Raw genomic sequence first — 19,673 nt, 5'->3', positions numbered from 1 at the left:
CATGTACTTCATTTGTTGTAGATCTACACAAGCTGTGCGACATTTGTGCGATTGAAAATAGTTTTATCATAAGTTTTTGTTTAGCGCAATTTCGTTGCTTTTACCTTTGCTCAGTGCGCTATGGTCCAATCACTTGTGTGGACCGGGGGGTTGGGTGAGGAAGAGGTATCCAGGATGTTTTTTAAAAAGCAATTTAAAACAAACAATAGAAGAAAAATTGATTACTTTAAAAAAAAAAGCTTATCCAAGGGAAAGAAACGCTTATTATAGCAATTCATCTATAAACGGCAGGGTTTATCTCCCTTTCTGCTATATAAAATAAAATTAATTAACTAGTTATTACGTGTATTGTCATCGTCTATGAATAATTTAAGCAAAATTTCAACTTGATCTGAGAATAGGAAGTTTGAGGGGAAAAAAAACGTGCCAATAAGGGAATTAAATTCATATATACATCCACATTAAGTAGCATTTATTCCCCCTATTTCTATATCATTCAAAATAATTAATCACAAATAATTAATTAACTAATTAGTTATTTTTTTTTACTGATTCATGTTTTTTTTCAGCTACAATGAATAATTGTTAACTGTTTTAACTAAATCCGAGAATCGGAAATCGGAGAAGAAACATGTTCAAACTATTTACCACACAGAGTGAGTTAACATAAGTTTGGTAAACAAAAAAAAAAAAGGTTAGACTAGAATTCGAACTCGCCGGCTCAGGTTTCCTCTAGTATCCACTGAGCCAGCCGACTGATTTTGAAAATAGGTTTTCTAGTTATCCGTCGTTAGTTTCGAATTATTAGGCGATGACCTAATTCCATACACAAGGCGTTTCTCCCCTTAGCTAGTACTGTCATGAGTTGGTCACTACTACTGGCCGTGAGTTGGCCACTACTACTGGCTAACTAAACATTATCTGGAACTTGATTCTATCCGAATAACCTAATATTCACTGTATTTTTGACAACCTTCAGGTTGACTCACCTGTCAGGTAGCCACACTGTCACACGTAACGACCTTTTTTTTTTCTTTGTTAAAAGTATCTCTCTAGTTCTAATTCTATCTCTCTTTATATTCTTTTTTCATTTTCTCTCTCTGTCTCTCTTCCCTCTTTCTCCATCTTATTCTCTCTCTCATGTCTCTTTCCTTATCCTGTCTTTTTCTCTGACTCTCTCTCTCTCTCTCTCTTTCTGTCTCTCTTTCTCCTTCTGTCTCTCTTCTCTCCCCCCCCCTTTTCTCCGTCTGTCTCTCTCTTGTCTTTTTCCTTATCCTGTCTTTTTCTCTGACTCTCTCTCTCTTTCTGTCTCTCTTTCTCCTTCTGTCTCTCTTCTCTCTCCCCCCCCTTTTCTCCGTCTGTCTCTCTCTTGTCTTTTTCCTTATCCTGTCTTTTTCTCTCTCTCTCTCTCTCTTTCTGTCTCTCTTTCTCCTTCTGTCTCTCTTCTCTCCCCCCCCCCCCTTTTCTCCGTCTGTCTCTCTCTTGTCTTTTTCCTTATCCTGTCTTTTTCTCTGACTCTCTCTCTCTTTCTGTCTCTCTTTCTCCTTCTGTCTCTCTTCTCTCTACCTGTCTCTCATTTAGGACATGACGCTCCAATGTCTTCGAATCTATCCAACAACCGAGACCCGTTTAGGCGGGCTCTAGTTCAACTATCAGACGACTTGATTTTACTCCAGCTGATGCATTTGTTCGTTGTCCGCTTTTGGTGGGGCTCTTTTGTCGAGGACCGATACAACAGGAGTGATCTGTGCATAATTAAAGTTTTTAAAGATCTTAAACATATTGTTTTAATTTTTTTCAATCGATTGATCAAAAGTTATTTTTAAAGCCTTTTAGTGTACTTGAAATCTTTTTTTTTTTGTTCACAAAGTCAGTGGAGCGGAACGGTGCCATGAAGCGTCATCAAATTTGAATCAAATGAAACAAAGAGGATTTTATATTTCATCATCGTCTCTCTTTGAACTAGTTTATTTCACCGCAATCAATTTCGGAGTATCTTCGATTTTATTAATATAGAAAAAAAGATACGAAAGCCTTATGTATAAATGTATAAAATATGATGTTACTTTGGTATTGCATTGATGAATAATTCACACGAAAGCCAAGAGCGTTTATTGGCGAGATTCGGTGCTAATTTAATTAATTTTTGTTTCGATTCACGAAAAAGTAGCATTTTTTTTAAGTTTAACTTTAGTGCGTGTTTCAGCTAAAAATAGAATCGGGAATTTTTTTCGCTGAGGAGTCAAAGTCATCTCAATAAAGAAACGAGAGAGAGTGTTGTTGTGATGTCAGGTCGTGTAGTTGCGCCTGTGGGGTGAGTGAGGAGTATTACGTGGGAGGTGGGTGTCTTGACATTGACAAATCTTAGTCCCGGTGTAGCCGCGTCACATGACCAGCCGCATCCACTTGTTTCCTGTTGTACCTCTGGTGTGTTGGTGTGTGTGTGTGTGTGTACCTAGGTAGTATCTATGTCATGTACCTACCAGAGACCACATCCTCAGGTGACTTAACCGTGGGCTGTGACGTGAATACTAAGAAAATATGTCCCTGACTCTTTTCCTCATCTTCTCTTCTATTTATAGAAAAGGATAAAGAAGAAAGGATAATGACTTCATGGCAACACACTCAAACTGTTACTTGTTATAAACTGTTACATGTTACTGTTATAATGTGTCTTCTTGTCCAGAGCTCTAGTCTTTGTGTTTAAATTTTTTTTTCTTGACCCCCACGATGTCTGGATATTATCAATCCGATTCTAGTGACATGCTTTTAAGGTTAGTAGTCCATGAAACCCATTAACTCTTAACCTACCCAGCGTTTTGTGAAACATCTTTATCTAAACGTAAACCGCGGCGTCTAGGAGATATAGGGTTAAGTCAAAATATTTTGTATCTGAATGCACAACACTGCGTTAAAAGTCTTTATTTGAATGTTGATTAAGCAGAAGTGATGTCTTAAGGAGACAATTCACAAGCATGGTTGAACAATTTTAAAGGATCAGTTAAAACCGAGACGCATGTTTACTTATGGCCAGCCAATGCCAGACTTAGCAATGTGAAGACATTCTTGGTATAAACTGAACAATTGCACAGTGGCGTGGATAGGGAATTTGGGGGGGCCCTGAGAGGGCTTGACCTCTTTAGAGACGCCTGCATTTTGACATTCGACATCATGACATGAGATAATAGTGTATATTTCATGTAAAAACAAATTTCGGACACACTTTTGACCCTCCCCCTCAAGTGAGAGCCGGGGGGGGGGGAGTTCAAATTTAGATCCCCCCCCACCTTAGGTACGCCCTTGACATTGCAGCATGAAGGGATAATTTTATAAAGCAGGCCTCAGTCATGTCATACAGCCATCACGCTGTACAGTGGTCACTACGTGCACCTGGTCAGACCGTAAGTTAGAATTGAATTATTGTATACTATTATAAATCCTTATCATTTCTTTACTGAAATGTGATGCCTTTGAGTTTTAGATGGGGCTGTGCAATTCTATTTCTCCCGTGGCTGTTCTACAGTAAGTCTACACGTTTTCAATTCAGACCTCTATCTCGAGCTCGGTATATGGTCATTCGATTAGAACACGCAGGTCAGAATGTGTCGGTGACTTGTCACGTAGTTAATCTTTTTAGGGCAGCCATCATTTCACAACTTTAAATTTTTAAATCCTCGCCATCTTGTTGCTTCAGGGGCAACATTTCACATTCCATGCCAGGGCGCCGTCTTTCTCCTCTCCCGAGACTAACCCGCAAGCCTCTTCTGGATTTATACACTCATACGTACAGACATAAATTATAGCTGAACTTTTTTTTTTTCAGAGGGGGGGTCTCAAACTGTTGAGATTAAGTTTACAATAGGCTACAACATGCTAATGTTAATTTAATTTGAAACAAAAAGCTTGAATGATGTCATTTAATTGAACTGGTCAACAAAAGTGCTCGGTGAACTTTGTAATGTAGGAAAGAGAAAGTAAGGTGGTTGTCAAAACGCTGTTATCTTTTACGTAATAGGTGTAGTCTGAGAATAGAACATTCTAATATTGCTTCTCGGTTCAAGTTTTGATCCCACTTGTTGTAGTGTATCGTAGTGTCTTGGTGTGGGGACCACTGTTGTAGTGTATCCTAGTGTAATAGTTTGGGAACCACTGTTGTAGTGGACCACTGGTTTAGTGTATTCTAGTGTCATCGTTTAGGCACCACTGTTGTAGTGTATTCTGGTGTCATAGTATGGGGACCACTGACAGTAGTGGACCGCTGTTGTAGTGTATCCTAGTGTCATAGTTTGGGAGCCACTGTTGTAGTGTATCCTAGTGTCATAGTTTGGGAGCCACTGTTGTAGTGTATCCCAGTGTCAGAGTTTGGGGATCATTTTTTTTAGTGTATCCCTGAACCACTGCTTGCTTCCCCTTAGTTAGTGCATAGCCTGCGTGTCTGAAATTCCTTGTCCAATGAAGTAGCCGTCCATGAGTTGGTTGTATCCTCAGCGAGACCGTGACGAGTTCTGTTAATCGGCCAGTCAGAGATACTGGGAGCTAGCCTGACCATTATCTTAATCCGACCACTGACCTGTCAGCCCCCCACCCCACCCCCTCCAACCATTCCCTATGTTATCAAGTAGGCCCGGTACACAAGGTGGAGTATGATAGGTTGACCCCCCCCCCTTTTTTTTTTTCTTCTCTCTTCTGTCATTTTATTGATTGGACATCCGGGTCACTGTATATTCAATCTGATCTATTCCTGGTACTATATCTTCTTCCCTACATGCCTCGCTTATGTGGTACAAGTAAGATTAACGTCATTCGGAGATAAGTTATCTTTTCAATTGTCGTCATTTCATAACAGACTGGAGCAAAGACTATACCGTCTGTACACTTTGTTTCTGCACTGACTTACCTGTCAGTTACCAGGTGTTAAACTAAGCGGTTGGGTCTAGGTTCTTGTTTTTTTTCCACTTGCTAGCAAGGTTTAGAGCTTAATGTCGAGCTAAAATGAAGTTTAATTTTAAAATTTAAAAAAAAAAATTGAAAACAAAGATTATATTGAGTGAAGGGAGCGCACCTTTCAGTTGGTGCCATATCTCTCAATATTGCTAGTTTTATGTCCCTTTTCTATAAACAAAATTCTAAAACAAAATTAATTTATTACCATTAATCGATTAACTAATTCATTATTTTATTTTATTGATTCGTGTGTCGTCATCGATTTTGATTCTGTAACATTTCAACTTGATCCGAGAATGGAACGTGGGAGAAACAAAAAGTGTCAAAAAATCCACCCAGACAGACAGACGAACAGACAGACGGAGTAAGTTAATGTAAGCTTTGTAAAAGGTATACGAATTGCATATAAGGGCAGCACTGGGGACCAACTTTTTAATGAGAAAAAAACAGTGAATGAAATAAAACGAAATCGGGGACTACACGCGTGATTCCAGCCCAACGAGCCCAACAGCCCGCCTAACTGACACGCAGTGCCCGTAAAAAGTACCGTAATTTGTATTCGTGATGAGCTTTGTTAGTACTAGTATTGGAAGTTTTGTATTTACTATAGTAAAACTAAAACATTAAGGATTTTTTTTATAAAGTTTTTTCCTTTATAGTCTTATTATCACGAGTTTGTATTATAATTATATTATTATTTGTGATTGCGATGTCGACAAAGCGGGGCGGACTTCCCCCCAGGGAGATAAACACGTGACAAGATGTATTCTATTCCCTCCCTTAACGTCCCCCTCTTTAAATTTGAACATCTTCAATCCCCCCCCTCCCCTTCCAACAACCTCCTTCCCAAAGTTTTGTTATCAGCGCTGTTGTGTGTGTGTGTGTGTGTGTGTGTAGTCTGTACGTGACCTTGAAGTTATCTCGCCCCCCCCCCTGTAAATTATGACATTACACAATGAATGCGTAGTGTGTTAGTGTCGACACACCGGAGATGTTCTTTCAAAAGTGGTCGTGCATAGTGTGTGGATTGTTGGTGTGTGTAAAAACATCTGTGAGTACCGGTAGCAAAAACAGAAGTAAACTTTTCTAGTTTGTATAACATACTTAGATTAGTGGGGAGGGGGGAACGATCGGGGGGGGGGTGTTATGCATCTATCACTCACGTTCTCCAATCCCCTGACGTCTTTAGACATTTTCGCAAATCTAGCTGTGAGTTTGTTGTTTTTGTTGTTGTTTTTTTCGTTCTTCTAATACAGTGCTTCCCAAATTTTTTTGGCACATTCTGAGTATTTAGCGGAACTCTTTGCTTATTTTTTTTAGAGCGAATTAATTCACGTGGTGGCCTACTAGTTCGTTATTTCAGTAGTTCGTGGGACACTTATTCAGGCGGAACACAGTTTAGGAAAACATTGCTCGAATAGATTTTGTGTTGCCGTTTCCAGTAATGGATTGTTTGTCCAATTTGATGTGGAATTCTCTCTCTTTATTTCACACTCCTGCCACATACACCATAACACACACACACACACACGCATCCACATACACCGTAACACACACATACACGCACATACACCGTAACACACATACACCGTAACGCACATACACCGTAACACACACATACACCATAACACACACATACACGCACATACACTATAACACACACATACACGCACATACACTATAACACACACATACACGCACATACACCATAACACGCACATACACTATAACACACACATACACGCACATACACTATAACACACACATACACGCACATGCACCGTAACGCACATACACGTTGTCAAAATAAATAACAACCATTGACCATTAACATATAAAGTACACAACAACAAAAAAAAACGGGTCTTATGGGCCTGTAAGTCCTAACTTTTGGAACACTTAAAGGGCTCATTAGATACTTTAGGTAAAAACAAGTTTTGGATGCTTTATAAATTATCATGGTCCGACATGTCTGTGAGGACCTCTACATCATGGTGTAGCTCTAGAGTTGTCTCCCCCCACGACAGGAAATGACTTGCGTGTTCCGTGTCTGTAATTCCCTAAACGTCAGACGCAGAAAATTAATGTGCGACATATTCATTGCCCAGTATTATGAGCAATGTCGTAAAATTGAACAAGTCAGCGTCGTGACCTTGACCTTTTATTTCTGTATATAAAATGTAAAAATTTAAAAATTAAATAGAAACTATGCACGGTATCTAAGACTTTAATATATTTTAGTTACAAAGCATATATATCCACTACAAAGATTAAGCTAGCTACAGACTACTACTACAAACTACAGAGATATATTTAGATTCAGAGCATAAATATCCACTGCATAGATTGAGTTAGCTACAGAGCATAAATAGCCACTACACAGATATATTTAATTACAGAACATACATATCCACTACAGTGGTAGATTTAGCTTCAGAGCATAAATATCCACTACAGAGATAGATTTAGATTCAGAGCATAAATATCCACTGCATAGATTGAGTTAGCTACAGAGCATAAATAGCCACTACACAGATATATTTAATTACAGAACATACATATCCACTACAGTGGTAGATTTAGCTTCAGAGCATAAATATGCACTAGAGAGATAGATTTAGCTATAGAGCCTAAATATCCACTACTGCCCAGGCTTTCGTCTCTTTTCAATGAGATGATCCATTGTCGCTTGGTAACTAAAAGAGGCTAGAAAACCTAAAAACAAATATGTGTCTTTTTAACATTTCACTGTATCCAGTGTCCAGTATCCAGTGTCCAGTATCCAGTGTCCATTGTTTAATTTCTATGTGAGATGCACACACATGTGTACATAGCAACAGCCTTCGAGATCACATACAGAAGCAATAACAATATTTTTTTTACTGCGTTTTACTGTAAAGGTGTTCCCTTGGCCATCTTCCGTGACCGCTGAGTTGACCACTGATCCTCCTGATGAGGTATTCATATTTTAAGACAGGTATGACAAGCGAGCTAGGGTAATCCCCTTCATACCTCCCCCCCCCCCACGCCAGCCGACTAAGTCTCTGCTGGTCACGTGCTGTCCGAGGCGGTGGCGAGGGAAAGTGATTACATTCCTGAAGACCAGGGAGCCCATTTATCTTGGTAGCTCCACTGAAGGTAAGGACAGCTTCATGTCACGCAGGGTAACCTGATGTCACGTGTCCTCATCACGTGACGCAGAGATTTCAGGCTAAATATTTTTTTTCACTGACATATTGAATGAAAAATATATATATTTATTTATTTGATATAATCTAAATAACAATTTAAAAAGGACATTTAAAAACAATAGTATTTAGAAACTCATAGCCTCCAGTAGTATATACATGTATAGATCTATATCTACGAACTACAATCTAAATATAATGTTTGGTAATGTCAGAAATCTTTGGGAAAAATCTAAACATCAAATTAAAAGGGGAGGTAATATAGACTAACATAAAGTAGCTAAGTTATCTCTCTTTGTTCAGTAAATATAGATCTTGTTTCACGGAGTATTTAATAGACCTACCAATAGAAGTTGATTGAAAGTTAAATCTCAGATTGTGTTTCTAATTGCATGCTACATTTAATCTCATAATGTGACTCTAATCACATGCTACATTTTTTTAAACAACTAGCCAGGCGGTTCAAACAACATATTGTAGGTACAGACTTAGGGAGCGCGCTTGAATCAGTTCTTATGTGTAATAAAAGGTCTAGGGGGGGGGGGATATCTACGCCTTGGTCTACATGAGATGTGGGAAAATATGTAGGTCGCAACTGGGTTTGCGTAGCCATGTGACACGCTGCACTCATCCTTAATCTCCGATATCGAAGACATTGTCATTATATATATAACATTGTGATACTGGTCACTGTGGTCATTTTATGTCCATTGTAACAATGTGTACAATACTTACTGAATTTTTAAGCTACCTACAAATGTAATAAAGTTAGTGTGAAACCAAAAGTTGAGTGTTGGTGTGCTGGTATGTTGGTGTGCTGGTATGTTGGTATGCTGGTATGTTGGTGTGCTGGTATGTTGATGTGCTGGTATGTTGGTGTGCTGGTATGTTGGTGTGCTGGTATGTTGGTGTGCTGGTATGTTGGTGTGCTGGTATGTTGGTGTGCTGGTATGTTGATATGTTGGTGTGCTGGTATGTTGGTGTGCTGGTGTGTTGGTATGTTGGTGTGCTGGTATGTTGGTGTGCTGGTATGTTGGTATGCTGGTATGTTGGTGTGCTGGTATGTTGGTGTGCTGGTATGTTGGTGTGCTGGTATGTTGGTGTGCTGGTATGTTGGTGTGCTGGTATATTGGTGTGCTGGTATGTTGGTGTGCTGGTATGTTGGTGTGCTGGTATGTTGGTGTGCTGGTATGTTGATGTGCTGGTATGTTGGTGTGCTGGTATGTTGGTGTGCTGGCATGTTGGTGTGCTGGTATGTTGGTGTGCTGGTATGTTGGTGTGCTGGTATGTTGGTGTGCTGGTATGTTGGTGTGCTGGTATGTTGGTGTGCTGGTATGTTGGTGTGCTGGTATATTGGTGTGCTGGTATGTTGGTGTGCTGGTATGTTGGTGTGCTGGTATGTTGGTGTGCTGGTGTGCTGGTATGTTGGTGTGCTGGTATGTTGGTGTGCTGGTATGTTGGTGTGCTGGTATGTTGGTATATAAAGAGGAGTCCCCATTCCCGATCACTTCAACAGAAGACTGGACTCCTGCCCACAGGAGTACAATATTAACGCCAGTTTTGGACTTCAATGTCCAGTACTAACCGACAATTTTTTTTTCGTATATCTCTTCAATCAATTGCTGTTGAGTCAAAAGCTGTTGACCACACTAGAGTGGATTCTATTTAGATCTAGGTCCTGCTGTGAAACATTGTCAATGTTTACTGTACAGCTTAAAACCGACCACTTCCTCCCACATCTTGTCCCTTTCCACTCCTGGTTTCATCATGTAAGGAAAGTTTGTTTAGTCCGAGTGGTCAACACAAGTGTTAGCCAGATTTAGCCACATCTGACTGCAAAGTCTAAAAAAAAAAAACGTTTCTGAGTTTAATCTAATTATTTCGTTTTTAATGGGTTGAATTAAAAGGATGAATAACAGAAACGAAGTGAGAGTTACCTAGCATTCAATGTATGAATTACTTGCCCTTGTAGTTACGCTCAACTGTACTCAGTGAATGTGCGCCACGCACTTATTTTGCTTTTAAATGTTTGTGTGCGCGCGCTCAGAACGTGTTTTAAGCAAGAGGCGCGTGATTAATGCTATTTCAAAGTGAACAGAAAACCCTTTCTTTGTATAAATTACACATTTATCTATTCTACGTATTTACATTCCACGTCTTACAAGCAAAGATCTAGGGAATGCCTGTTAGCAAAATAAAATCAGTGCAAGATGTTTGTATAAAAATAGTTCTGTTTGTACATTTTATAATGCATTTTAATATATCTCATAAATCTTCTTATAATATATATTACAATTCATTTTATGATACATTTTATAATACATCTTAATACTGTTGATGTGTGTTTTATATATAGGTTGCACCACTCGGTGTTTGGGAGTAACATCCCTTGTAACTGTTGTTATCATCCTAGATGGCGTTAGATTAAACAGCTGATTTCATGACATATAATTGTTTTTATTCGTTCATGATAATCAACAAATACATCTTATAATTCTTCTTATAATGCATCTTATAATACATCTTGCTTCAGAGGCGTGTTTCGATGTAAACAATCGAGGTCATTGTTGATTTTTTTACACACCTGACGTAATGACCTCCTGTCTGTCTGTGTATCTGTCTGTGTCTTTGTGTCTTGAGGGATATAACGAAAGAGGGGGAGGGCAGTCCTGAGATCTTGGTGGTACTCATAAAGGTCACTTGGTCTAGGATTTTCTTTAAGTGTATAAGTACATTGTCGAGAATGACCAAGCATTGAATGACCAAACATTGACTGAGCAGCAGTGACTTATCAAGCATTGACTGACCTACCATTGACTGACGAAGTACTGACTGATCAAGCATTGACTGAATGACCAAGCAGTGACTGACTGAGAAGCGACTGACCAAGCTTTGACCGACTGAATAAGCATTAACTGACTGACCAAGCAGTGACTGACTGACCAAGCAGTGACTGACTGACTAAACATGGACTGACTAAGCAGTGACTGGCTGACCAAGCATTGAATGACTGACCAAGCATTGACTGGCTGACCAAGCAGTGACTGACTGACCAAGCAGTGACTGACTGACTAAACGTGGACTGACTAAGCAGTGACTGGCTGACCAAGCATTGAATGACTGACCAAGCATTGACTGACTGACCAAACAGTGACTGACCCAGCATTGACTGACTGACCCAGCATTGACTGACTGACCAAGCATTGACTGACTGACCAAACAGTGAATGACCCAGCATTGACTCACTGGCCCAGCATTGACTGACTGACCAAACAGTGACTGACCCAGCATTGACTGACTGACCAAGCATTGACTGACTGACCAAGCATTGACTGACTGACCCAGCATTGACTGGCTGATCAAGCATTGACTGACTGACCAAGCATTGACTGGCTGACCAAACAGTGACTGAGAAGTTAAAAGGTAACGACAGGATGAAGAGGCAGTGAAACGTATGGACCTGTGAGACACTGCTACCTGACACTTCTACTCTAGACATCAAATGCACGGTAGCTCGAGTGTGTCGTTGACTTGAAACAGGATCGTAGCAGGTAGTGACAACGATGTTCTCAGCGGGTCTTCTTTTTTTTTTTTTAAACTTAAAGGCACATGCAATGACACTGTACAAACACATTGTGACACCTTGCACAGATGTCGTGTGACAGTGTTCTTATAGTGTGACAATAAGAATATAATATAGTATAATCAACAACAATCGAACTAGAGCAATTCAAATTAATTGTAACCAATTCTACATCATGAAACAATCATTAATGTAGAGCACTAGTTGAAATTTTAATGTTGCTATACATAGCTTCAGAGTTTTAACTTAAAAAAAATGTATGCATCGTTAAGAAATATTTCTATTTTGTTAGTTTGATTGTATTTTAAATCTGCATTCCCATATGTATTAAGTAAAATATAATATCAAGTTTTGAGACTCGTTGTAAACGGAATAATATATGCTTCCTTGCATTTAGTGGTTCTAGACTTATAATCCATTAGAACATCACCTTTTATATCCGAAACTCCAGCACTAACATGTCATAGAGGGACTTTTCATTGTGAAAAATATTCAAATAATGGCCGATGTACATATCATATACACCATAGTCTTTATTGTTTTAAAAAATGTTTTCAAATAGGTGATCAACATTTTGCTTTTTTATCTTTCCAGTGTTGGTAGATTAAGCAGCGCTGGACCTGACAAAAACATTTCATCTCGAGGGCATTCTGCCTCCTCAGATCCGCCTTGGGGGAATCCATCAGACCCCAGGCGGGCCTACTCTCATGACAACAGTGGCCGCTACCCCGATTCCCAGTACTCAAGTGGACAGTCTCAGTGGAGTAAAAAATACAGTGCTGAGATTAACAGAAGGAAATCCGATGGCCAGAATTTGTCCGCCGGCCTCAGCTACAGTCAGCAGCAACACCAGCAGAGGCAGCTTCTTCTGTCAATGAAATCCTCGCCAAATTTGGCCAAATCCGATGGAAGTGAAGGCGCCCACGAATCTGTTATTTCACCCAAAGGTACCTCTTATCTCTCTGCAAAGTCCAGTCCAAATATCTTTGACGAAGTCGGACTGCACGATGCCGACTCGAGGGCACATTCTCTGGGCATGCTGCGCTCGTCTTCGGATTTCAGTATGAAGCATGGTGGCAGTGTTGGCAGCAGTAACAGGATGTATAGCCAGGACTATTACAACTTGGATAACACTTCCAGGCAGCACACGAGGCGCTCGCTGCCCTCGCACACCCTCCTCCACAAGTACCAGCCAGACTACGAGAATGTCACTCTTCTAGGCAGCGAGCTCGGGAGTGAGAAGATCTCTGAGATCATTGACATTGACGAGGTGACTGGCAGAGACAGCAATCCACAGACTCCGGATGTTAAAACCAGCAACCCATTCGGTGGCGCCAGCCTCCCCACGAGGGACCCTTCCAGCCTCAAGTACATCAAGGTGAACCAGAACCATGAGAAGTATCCCTCGTGGCCAGTCACCAAACCCAGCGGCGCCTCGGAGGAGACGCAGCCCATCAATACCCGAGCCCAGTCCATGACGGACAACACCAACACCAGCAAAGAGTTTCCACAGAAGCAGAGGCTCGCCTACACGCCCGGCCTCAGGCCCTTGGTGGAGAAGAACAGTCCCGTGGCCGAGCGAAAGGTCGAGGGAAGGAACACGAGTGACCCAGGCATTAAGTCAGAGTTTGTATACGACAAAGTTGGGCGAGTCGTTCGCAGGAATAATGATGCGGTTGAGAACAGGTTTGAAGATTTTTACAAAAACTCTCAGCCAGGTTATCCGCCACCCAAAATGGACCCTGATGGACATAATATTGGGGATAAAGAGTACAGTGCCCCATCGCCGCCTGAGAGAGAAGGCAAAGGGTTAGACTCTCAGGATGTCTCCTCCAGACTAACAGGCTCCAATGACCAGAGTAGATATCATTGGGGACATTATAATCGACCAAGCAGCACTCAACAGCCATCTTCAAATACATATTTGGAAGGCCACATTAGTGGGTCAAATGTTCGACCTTCAAATTTAAATTTAAACTTTGATAAAAAAAATGTAGACACTGGGACCAGTCCTCTAGACCAAGGCTCGCCCTTGAATTACAGAGACGTGAGGTCGAATTCTCAAGGTGACACAAACTATTCGTTGCAACTACAGCAACAGCAAAGTAGGCCAAGATCATGGCATGATCCTTTCAAAGGATCTCCTCTACAAAGCTGGCAGGAGAAGAACTCTCCACAAGAGAACAGGCAGCAGTCCCCTAGCACTCCATCCTCCCAAGCTTCCACGAGGGCCAGACAGAGAGATTCTTACGAGAGGCCTAGCCCCAGTGGCGAGAAGGATGTGAGCAAAGCCTACATTGTCAAGTCAACTCCCTACTACAACACAAGCACCCAGACCGAATCTGTGCCTTATGCAATCAAATTGTCCAACCCTGCAGCAACCTCAGCCAAACTTCGCAATGCCGAGATTCAGGTGGGAGAATATGGCACTCAGACCTCTCCGAAAACTCCCGAGGATCAGAAAAAGATGTTTGAGGAAAAGTCTATTCAGGCCAGAATGTCTCGAGATTTCCAGAATACGGAAGTGGACAAGAAACTCGGTGCCTACTACGAAGGAACAAAAAACAACGAAACTATGTTCAATTTCTTACCAAGCTTTAACAAATCAACGTTCACTGACATTCAGAACATCCACGCCAAATATGCCACGGACGAAAGTCCAGATATGAACGCCAACAGTGAGCATCACGCCAACTCTGCCCCAGCCTTTGACCACAGTGTCTCTTTGCTGAGAAAACTGTCGGAGGAATTTTACGGCAACAAGCTGGACATGACTGGAGACAAACGCATCACTTCGCTACAGGAGCAGTCACCAAAGTTTGAGATTTCGGCGAGTTCGTCCTCAGTGTTGCAGCAGCCTGGGCTTCGGGAGGCAGAGTCTTATAGCAGCGTAGTCATCCATCATGACGAAACTGGCAGTCTCTTCGGCCGAGAAGAATACGGATCAGTATCCAGCATTGCAGATTCTTCTAGAACTGAGAACTCGTATCCATTCCTTGATGTTAGTCAGAAAAATGACGGAGGTTATACAAAAGGGAGGCGAAGTCTGGATCCTGTGTTCTTGAACCAGAAAAATAGACCTCAAAATATGGATTTAAGGTCATCGGGGTCAGGTTTTCATAGAGAGATGAGCTCCCCTGCAATGTCAAGCTATCCCAGCAGCACTTCTAATGCTTCCACGTCAAAGTCTTATTATGCATTTCCCCACAGCGCCAGCGGTTCTGATCTTTCGGGGATTTCCAATCGCAAGAGTTCCTCTTCCGATTCCAGATCGTCACTAGGCGGCACACCGTTCAGTAGTCTAACAGAGTCGAGTGTAAGCATGAACTCAAATGAGCAGACTCTTACCACTTCATTGCAGTCCAAAGCTGCACCGCAGTCCGCACCTGAAGACAGTAAGAAGAAGCGCAATGATTCGGATTCTGTGTTCATTTCAGCCGATGACGATCTATCGGATTACCAGTTCAATAGGAAGCCATCACTCAGAAAGGCGTACGGTATTTACGATGAGACAGAAAGGCTTATATCTCAATCGACATCTTCCTCAGCCAAGTCTGTGAACAAAGGGAAAGATCCTCCTCGACCCTCCCAGGACGCTGGGAGTGCATCCAATGTCTATGTTCCCATGTCTCGTGGAATGAAATTTTCAGAGTCTCAGACACTCGGGCTGATTCAGGAGGAAGGTGATAACCCCAATCTGCATTCAGACAACAGCGGCGTGTCATCCTCTCTGTCCAGTTGGAGTCAGTCTGCTGGGCGCCAGCAGGAACCACCAAAGTACTCCTGGCAGAGTGAGTCCTGGCTTAAGAGCCAGGCTGATCTGGCCAAGGGCACTAATCTAAAACGAACGATATCAGAACAAATACCCGTAGTCAAACACACAGCCCCTGCATTTTCTAGCTATGACACGGACAGTGGTCAGTTTCGCATGACAGATAAACCTAACACTGTATTTCCAGGACCTTCACCTACCAGCTTGGACTACAAATCATCTGAGCTCAACGTTGGTCACTTAAGAACTCACTCTGAAGATCTTAGCCAACTGAATGAGCCGAATTTAAGGAAACTCCAGCAGCAAGCACTGCTCTCCTTTATCCAACGAAAGACACACGCCGGTGGCACTCACTCCAGGGATTTCTCCACAGATTCTTCTATGTACGAGTCGATAGAGGGCAATAGTAGCGAGTCGGTCGCGGACATCATCTCCAAGGCCAATGAGAATTTGGCCAAAAGTGCCCAGCGTGTGGACAGCATCCGCAGATCCAATTCCACCTCGTCCCGCAGCTCGGACTACATGGAGATGACCAAGTATGACCGGATGCGTAGAGAAACAGAATGGAGCAAGCTGAGGTCCTCGGGTTCTCTGAGATACGGCCCCGATGATGAAAGGAGATCCAGGAGCTCTTTCGCCTCAGAGAATCATTATGAGGATATCAGTATTTTCTCTCCTTCCACACGTGACTCCCTGGCAGAATCTGTGGATATTGTAAGTACATTCATGTCTTATTGTCGTGCATGTAGGAGTGGGTAACGGGGTATCACTTTATAGACCCATATTTATGTTATAAAAGTGGTATGGTCATGTTGCCACATTTGAACTTATGAGTAGGTGATACAATTCTACATTGGAAGGGTCATAGGCCATGTTGCTGTACGGGTCAGGATCCCAAGTATTATGTTTCAGGGATGAGAAGTTATTTCCAATGCAGCTCAATGGGAGAAATCACATGGGCTGGAACTTATAGCAAAGTCCACTCCAGAAATAAAGAGAAGTTCTCGTTTCAAACCTTGCGATCTATAGAGCAGAGGATGTTTAAAGGTCGTCTGTTTCTCTGGCCCACGGTTAACGAGGGTGTCATGTAGCCAGCACAACGACCTTTACTTTTCCCCAACTAAAGTCAGGTACCCATCGGAGCTAGGTGGACTCAGAGGCGCCCAAAAGATCCTGAGATTAGAAATCCCAGTCTAATAAATAAAGTAAATTCCCCCTTTCAGACCTTGAGATCTTGATGTTAATGCCATCTGTTTCTTTGGCCAATGGTTAACGAGCATGGTTTCACGTGGCCAGCACATTGACCAACCACTTTTACTTTCCGCAACTCGTCAGGTACCCATTAGAGTTGGGTGTTCGTCAGGTACCCATTAGAGTTGGGTGGACTCAGAGGAGTCATAAAGATCCCGAAACTAAAAATCACAGTCTTCAGCAAGATTTGAACTGTTTGGAAGCCAAGCGCTTAACCACTCGGCCACTGCGCCCCTCCTTAAATGCAAGTGACTTGCTGTGTACGTCCTTTAAATTTAACCATTTACCAGTCAGTGTTAAAATTTACAATGTTTCATTCAATATTACCAGTTTTAATGCGAAGTGTAAATTCAGTTTATGTGTAATAATTAAAATACATATTTTAAGTTTGTTAATATTCCGATAATTAAAAAAAAAAAAGAGTTCAAAGTTGAAATGTAAAGGTTCCATTGCGCATGGCTAGGAAGTACACTCACCTCGGGAAAGTTTAGAGGTGATTGGTCGTAGTGCTGGTCACAGCTGTTTAGGCCAGAATGCTTACTATTTCTGCGTAAAAATCATCATCCTGTAACAGTACAGACATCACTGAAAGATGTCATGTGCCATCATTTGTTGGCAAGAAAACATCCGCTAATATTTTATTTGTTTTTTATTTGTATTACTGTGGTAGAGCGGAAGTTAGCTAATAGCCATGACTTCGTCACGGGAGATAATGCACCTATTGGTTTCCCCTCAGTAGCAAAAAAATATCATGAATTATATCCCTTTCTATGCTTGATATGTTTATTTTACCTTTCGGTTTTCAAATCTAGACTTGCTGGGCTCTGTCAATGTAAAGTACTTATATAAGGAATGTGCAATTTGTTTAAATAATGTTAGACTTAATGTTTGTTATTTTGTTTGCCCAATTTTTCAACAACTTCTCTTTCTTTCTTTCTCTTTCTTTCTCTTTGTCTCCTTATAACGGCGTATGTTGTATAATTGTTCCTACTTTTTTTTTATCTTTTTAAACAGTCTGTGGATACAAGAAACTCTGAGTAAGTATTTTGTGTAAATCGTGTCTGCATCACATAGTCATACATTCAAGTTAGTTTGTCTATCTTGCAAGAGTATTCGCAGCTCTGAGAGCTTCGGGGGTTACGTATCTGCAGAGTCACTAGACCTGTATGGGAGCTATGAGGCACTGCGCCGAGTATCTCGCAAGGTCTCTACAAGGGGATTAACCCTTCCATCCTTGTACCAATCGGAGTTTGTTACCTTGTCCTGATTTGTTGTTGGTCTTGTGGTATTGTCTTTAGCCATCGTCTCGAAGGACCCGGGTTCAATCCCTGCCAGCCGACATCCCCTATCGTCCTGCTAGGTTAGGATGTAAATATCTTCACTTCTGGAGGAACAAACGAAACCTGTTCAACAAAACAATACGTCTTTTAAGTCACAGGCCAGAGACAAAAACACATCTAGTATATGTTGGGTGTATATTTAGTGTTACGTAATGTCTAGTGAGTATACATATATAGTCTAGTCTCTATGTATAATGCTAATGTATAGAAAGCTTGCGTTATGTAAATATGAATTAAGACACAATTCCACCCAAGCACTTCAGACTTCATATGTGCAGTTCTAGATAATGATTTTTAAACTGGAAACACGGGTAATAATAATCTTTTTATTATCTTTTAGGAAATACGTTTATATATTGTGCATTACACCTAACAGTAAATCACAATAGATCAAACTGTTAACAGACTCAGAAGACGGACCATACCACAGTTTCACTTCACCATTGAACTAGATTTGATCAACTTTTTTTTTATTCGTTTGGCACGTTCCTTTTCCATTTGCTACTCTCTTTGTGTCCAGGTCTGGCATTGTGACCCAGATTCCAAAGAGCCCGGAAAATGTTACAGTAAAAAAAAAGTTTTTTTTCCGTATTTTTTTTTTAAGTGTTGTGTGAGGTGTTGTTTTTTTTCCTTCTCCTATGGTTCTGTTTCTCTCTTGACCTACTTTTGTTGTCCCAGATCTGTTGTAGCTTCTTGGACTCCGCTGGCCCCCAGACTACATTCTTTACATTCTTGCAGGATTGTCAGGTAGGGAGTGGAGAGCAGACGGGACGGTACAAGTCATTCTTAACAGTACTGTAGAGTGCATTGTATGATTTGTAATACTGGGTAAATCATATTACATTTTTGCAGCAAACTGTTCACCATATATAAGACATATGCGTTTGTTGTTTGATTTTAATTCAACTTTATATCTAATTAAAGGCAATGATGCTATTCTGTTGTTGCATTGCCTGGTAATTTTACACCGTCATGAATAAATTTATCTGATAAATGATAAGATTTATCTCCCTTACTCCTTATTCAAGAAAAGCTTGCCTATTCTGTTCAATTTTTTTAAACAGTTAGTTCCCTTGTCTGAATAAAGTTCTAATAAAAGAACTGCCTCTATTATGCCTCTGATTCTCTGTTCTGCTCCTTCTCTCTTTCTCTCCCCCCCCCCCCTCATTCCCAGTAGAGCTGACTCACTCTGTCTTGTTTACTATTGAAATCCTCCAAGTGGCAGCCAGTTGTTGCTATCGGTCAAAACATACTCCCTTCCACTCACACCCCCCCCCCAAACTACATCACTCACACTGCCCCTACCTTACACAACACACTCGTACTCACACAAACATGTGTTATTTGTGGTGTGTAAATTATCACCATGTGTACATCTATCCACAATCGAATCGCGTGTGTGTGTGTGTGCCCTAAGCCTTGATATTACTCACACTTCTAAACAAAAATGCCTTGAAGCCAATTGAAATGTTCCCAACACGTCCCCCTCACAAACGCACACACACACACAGACGGTCCACCTTATGATATATGCAGCAGGTTTGCCACAGGATGTACACACTAGATTCACCACAGGATGTACACAGCTCATTTCA

General features: G+C 41.2%; 1 protein-coding gene across 8 annotated transcripts in view; it reads left to right on the top strand.

Annotated features, from left to right (window-relative positions):
• Positions 1 to 19,673, top strand: part of LOC106069798 (uncharacterized) — a 178,833-nt gene that overhangs the window by 83,644 nt on the left and 75,516 nt on the right. For 7 of the 8 annotated variants that reach the window (XM_056038730.1, XM_056038731.1, XM_056038732.1 and 4 more), the window contains 2 exons: positions 12,310 to 16,201; positions 17,753 to 17,775. In XM_056038730.1, the coding sequence (XP_055894705.1) occupies positions 12,310 to 16,201; positions 17,753 to 17,775 (3,915 nt within the window). Of the gene's footprint in view, positions 1 to 2,320; positions 2,775 to 12,309; positions 16,202 to 17,752; positions 17,776 to 19,673 lie in introns of those variants that run through there. The other variant, XM_056038735.1, reaches the window with a different exon arrangement.

The sequence above is a fragment of the Biomphalaria glabrata genome, chromosome 8, assembly GCF_947242115.1.
Source record: "Biomphalaria glabrata chromosome 8, xgBioGlab47.1, whole genome shotgun sequence".
NCBI classification, from domain to species: domain Eukaryota; kingdom Metazoa; phylum Mollusca; class Gastropoda; family Planorbidae; genus Biomphalaria; species Biomphalaria glabrata.
The sequence above is the reverse complement of the archived record's forward strand: the minus strand, read 5'-3'. Positions and strand labels throughout refer to the sequence as shown.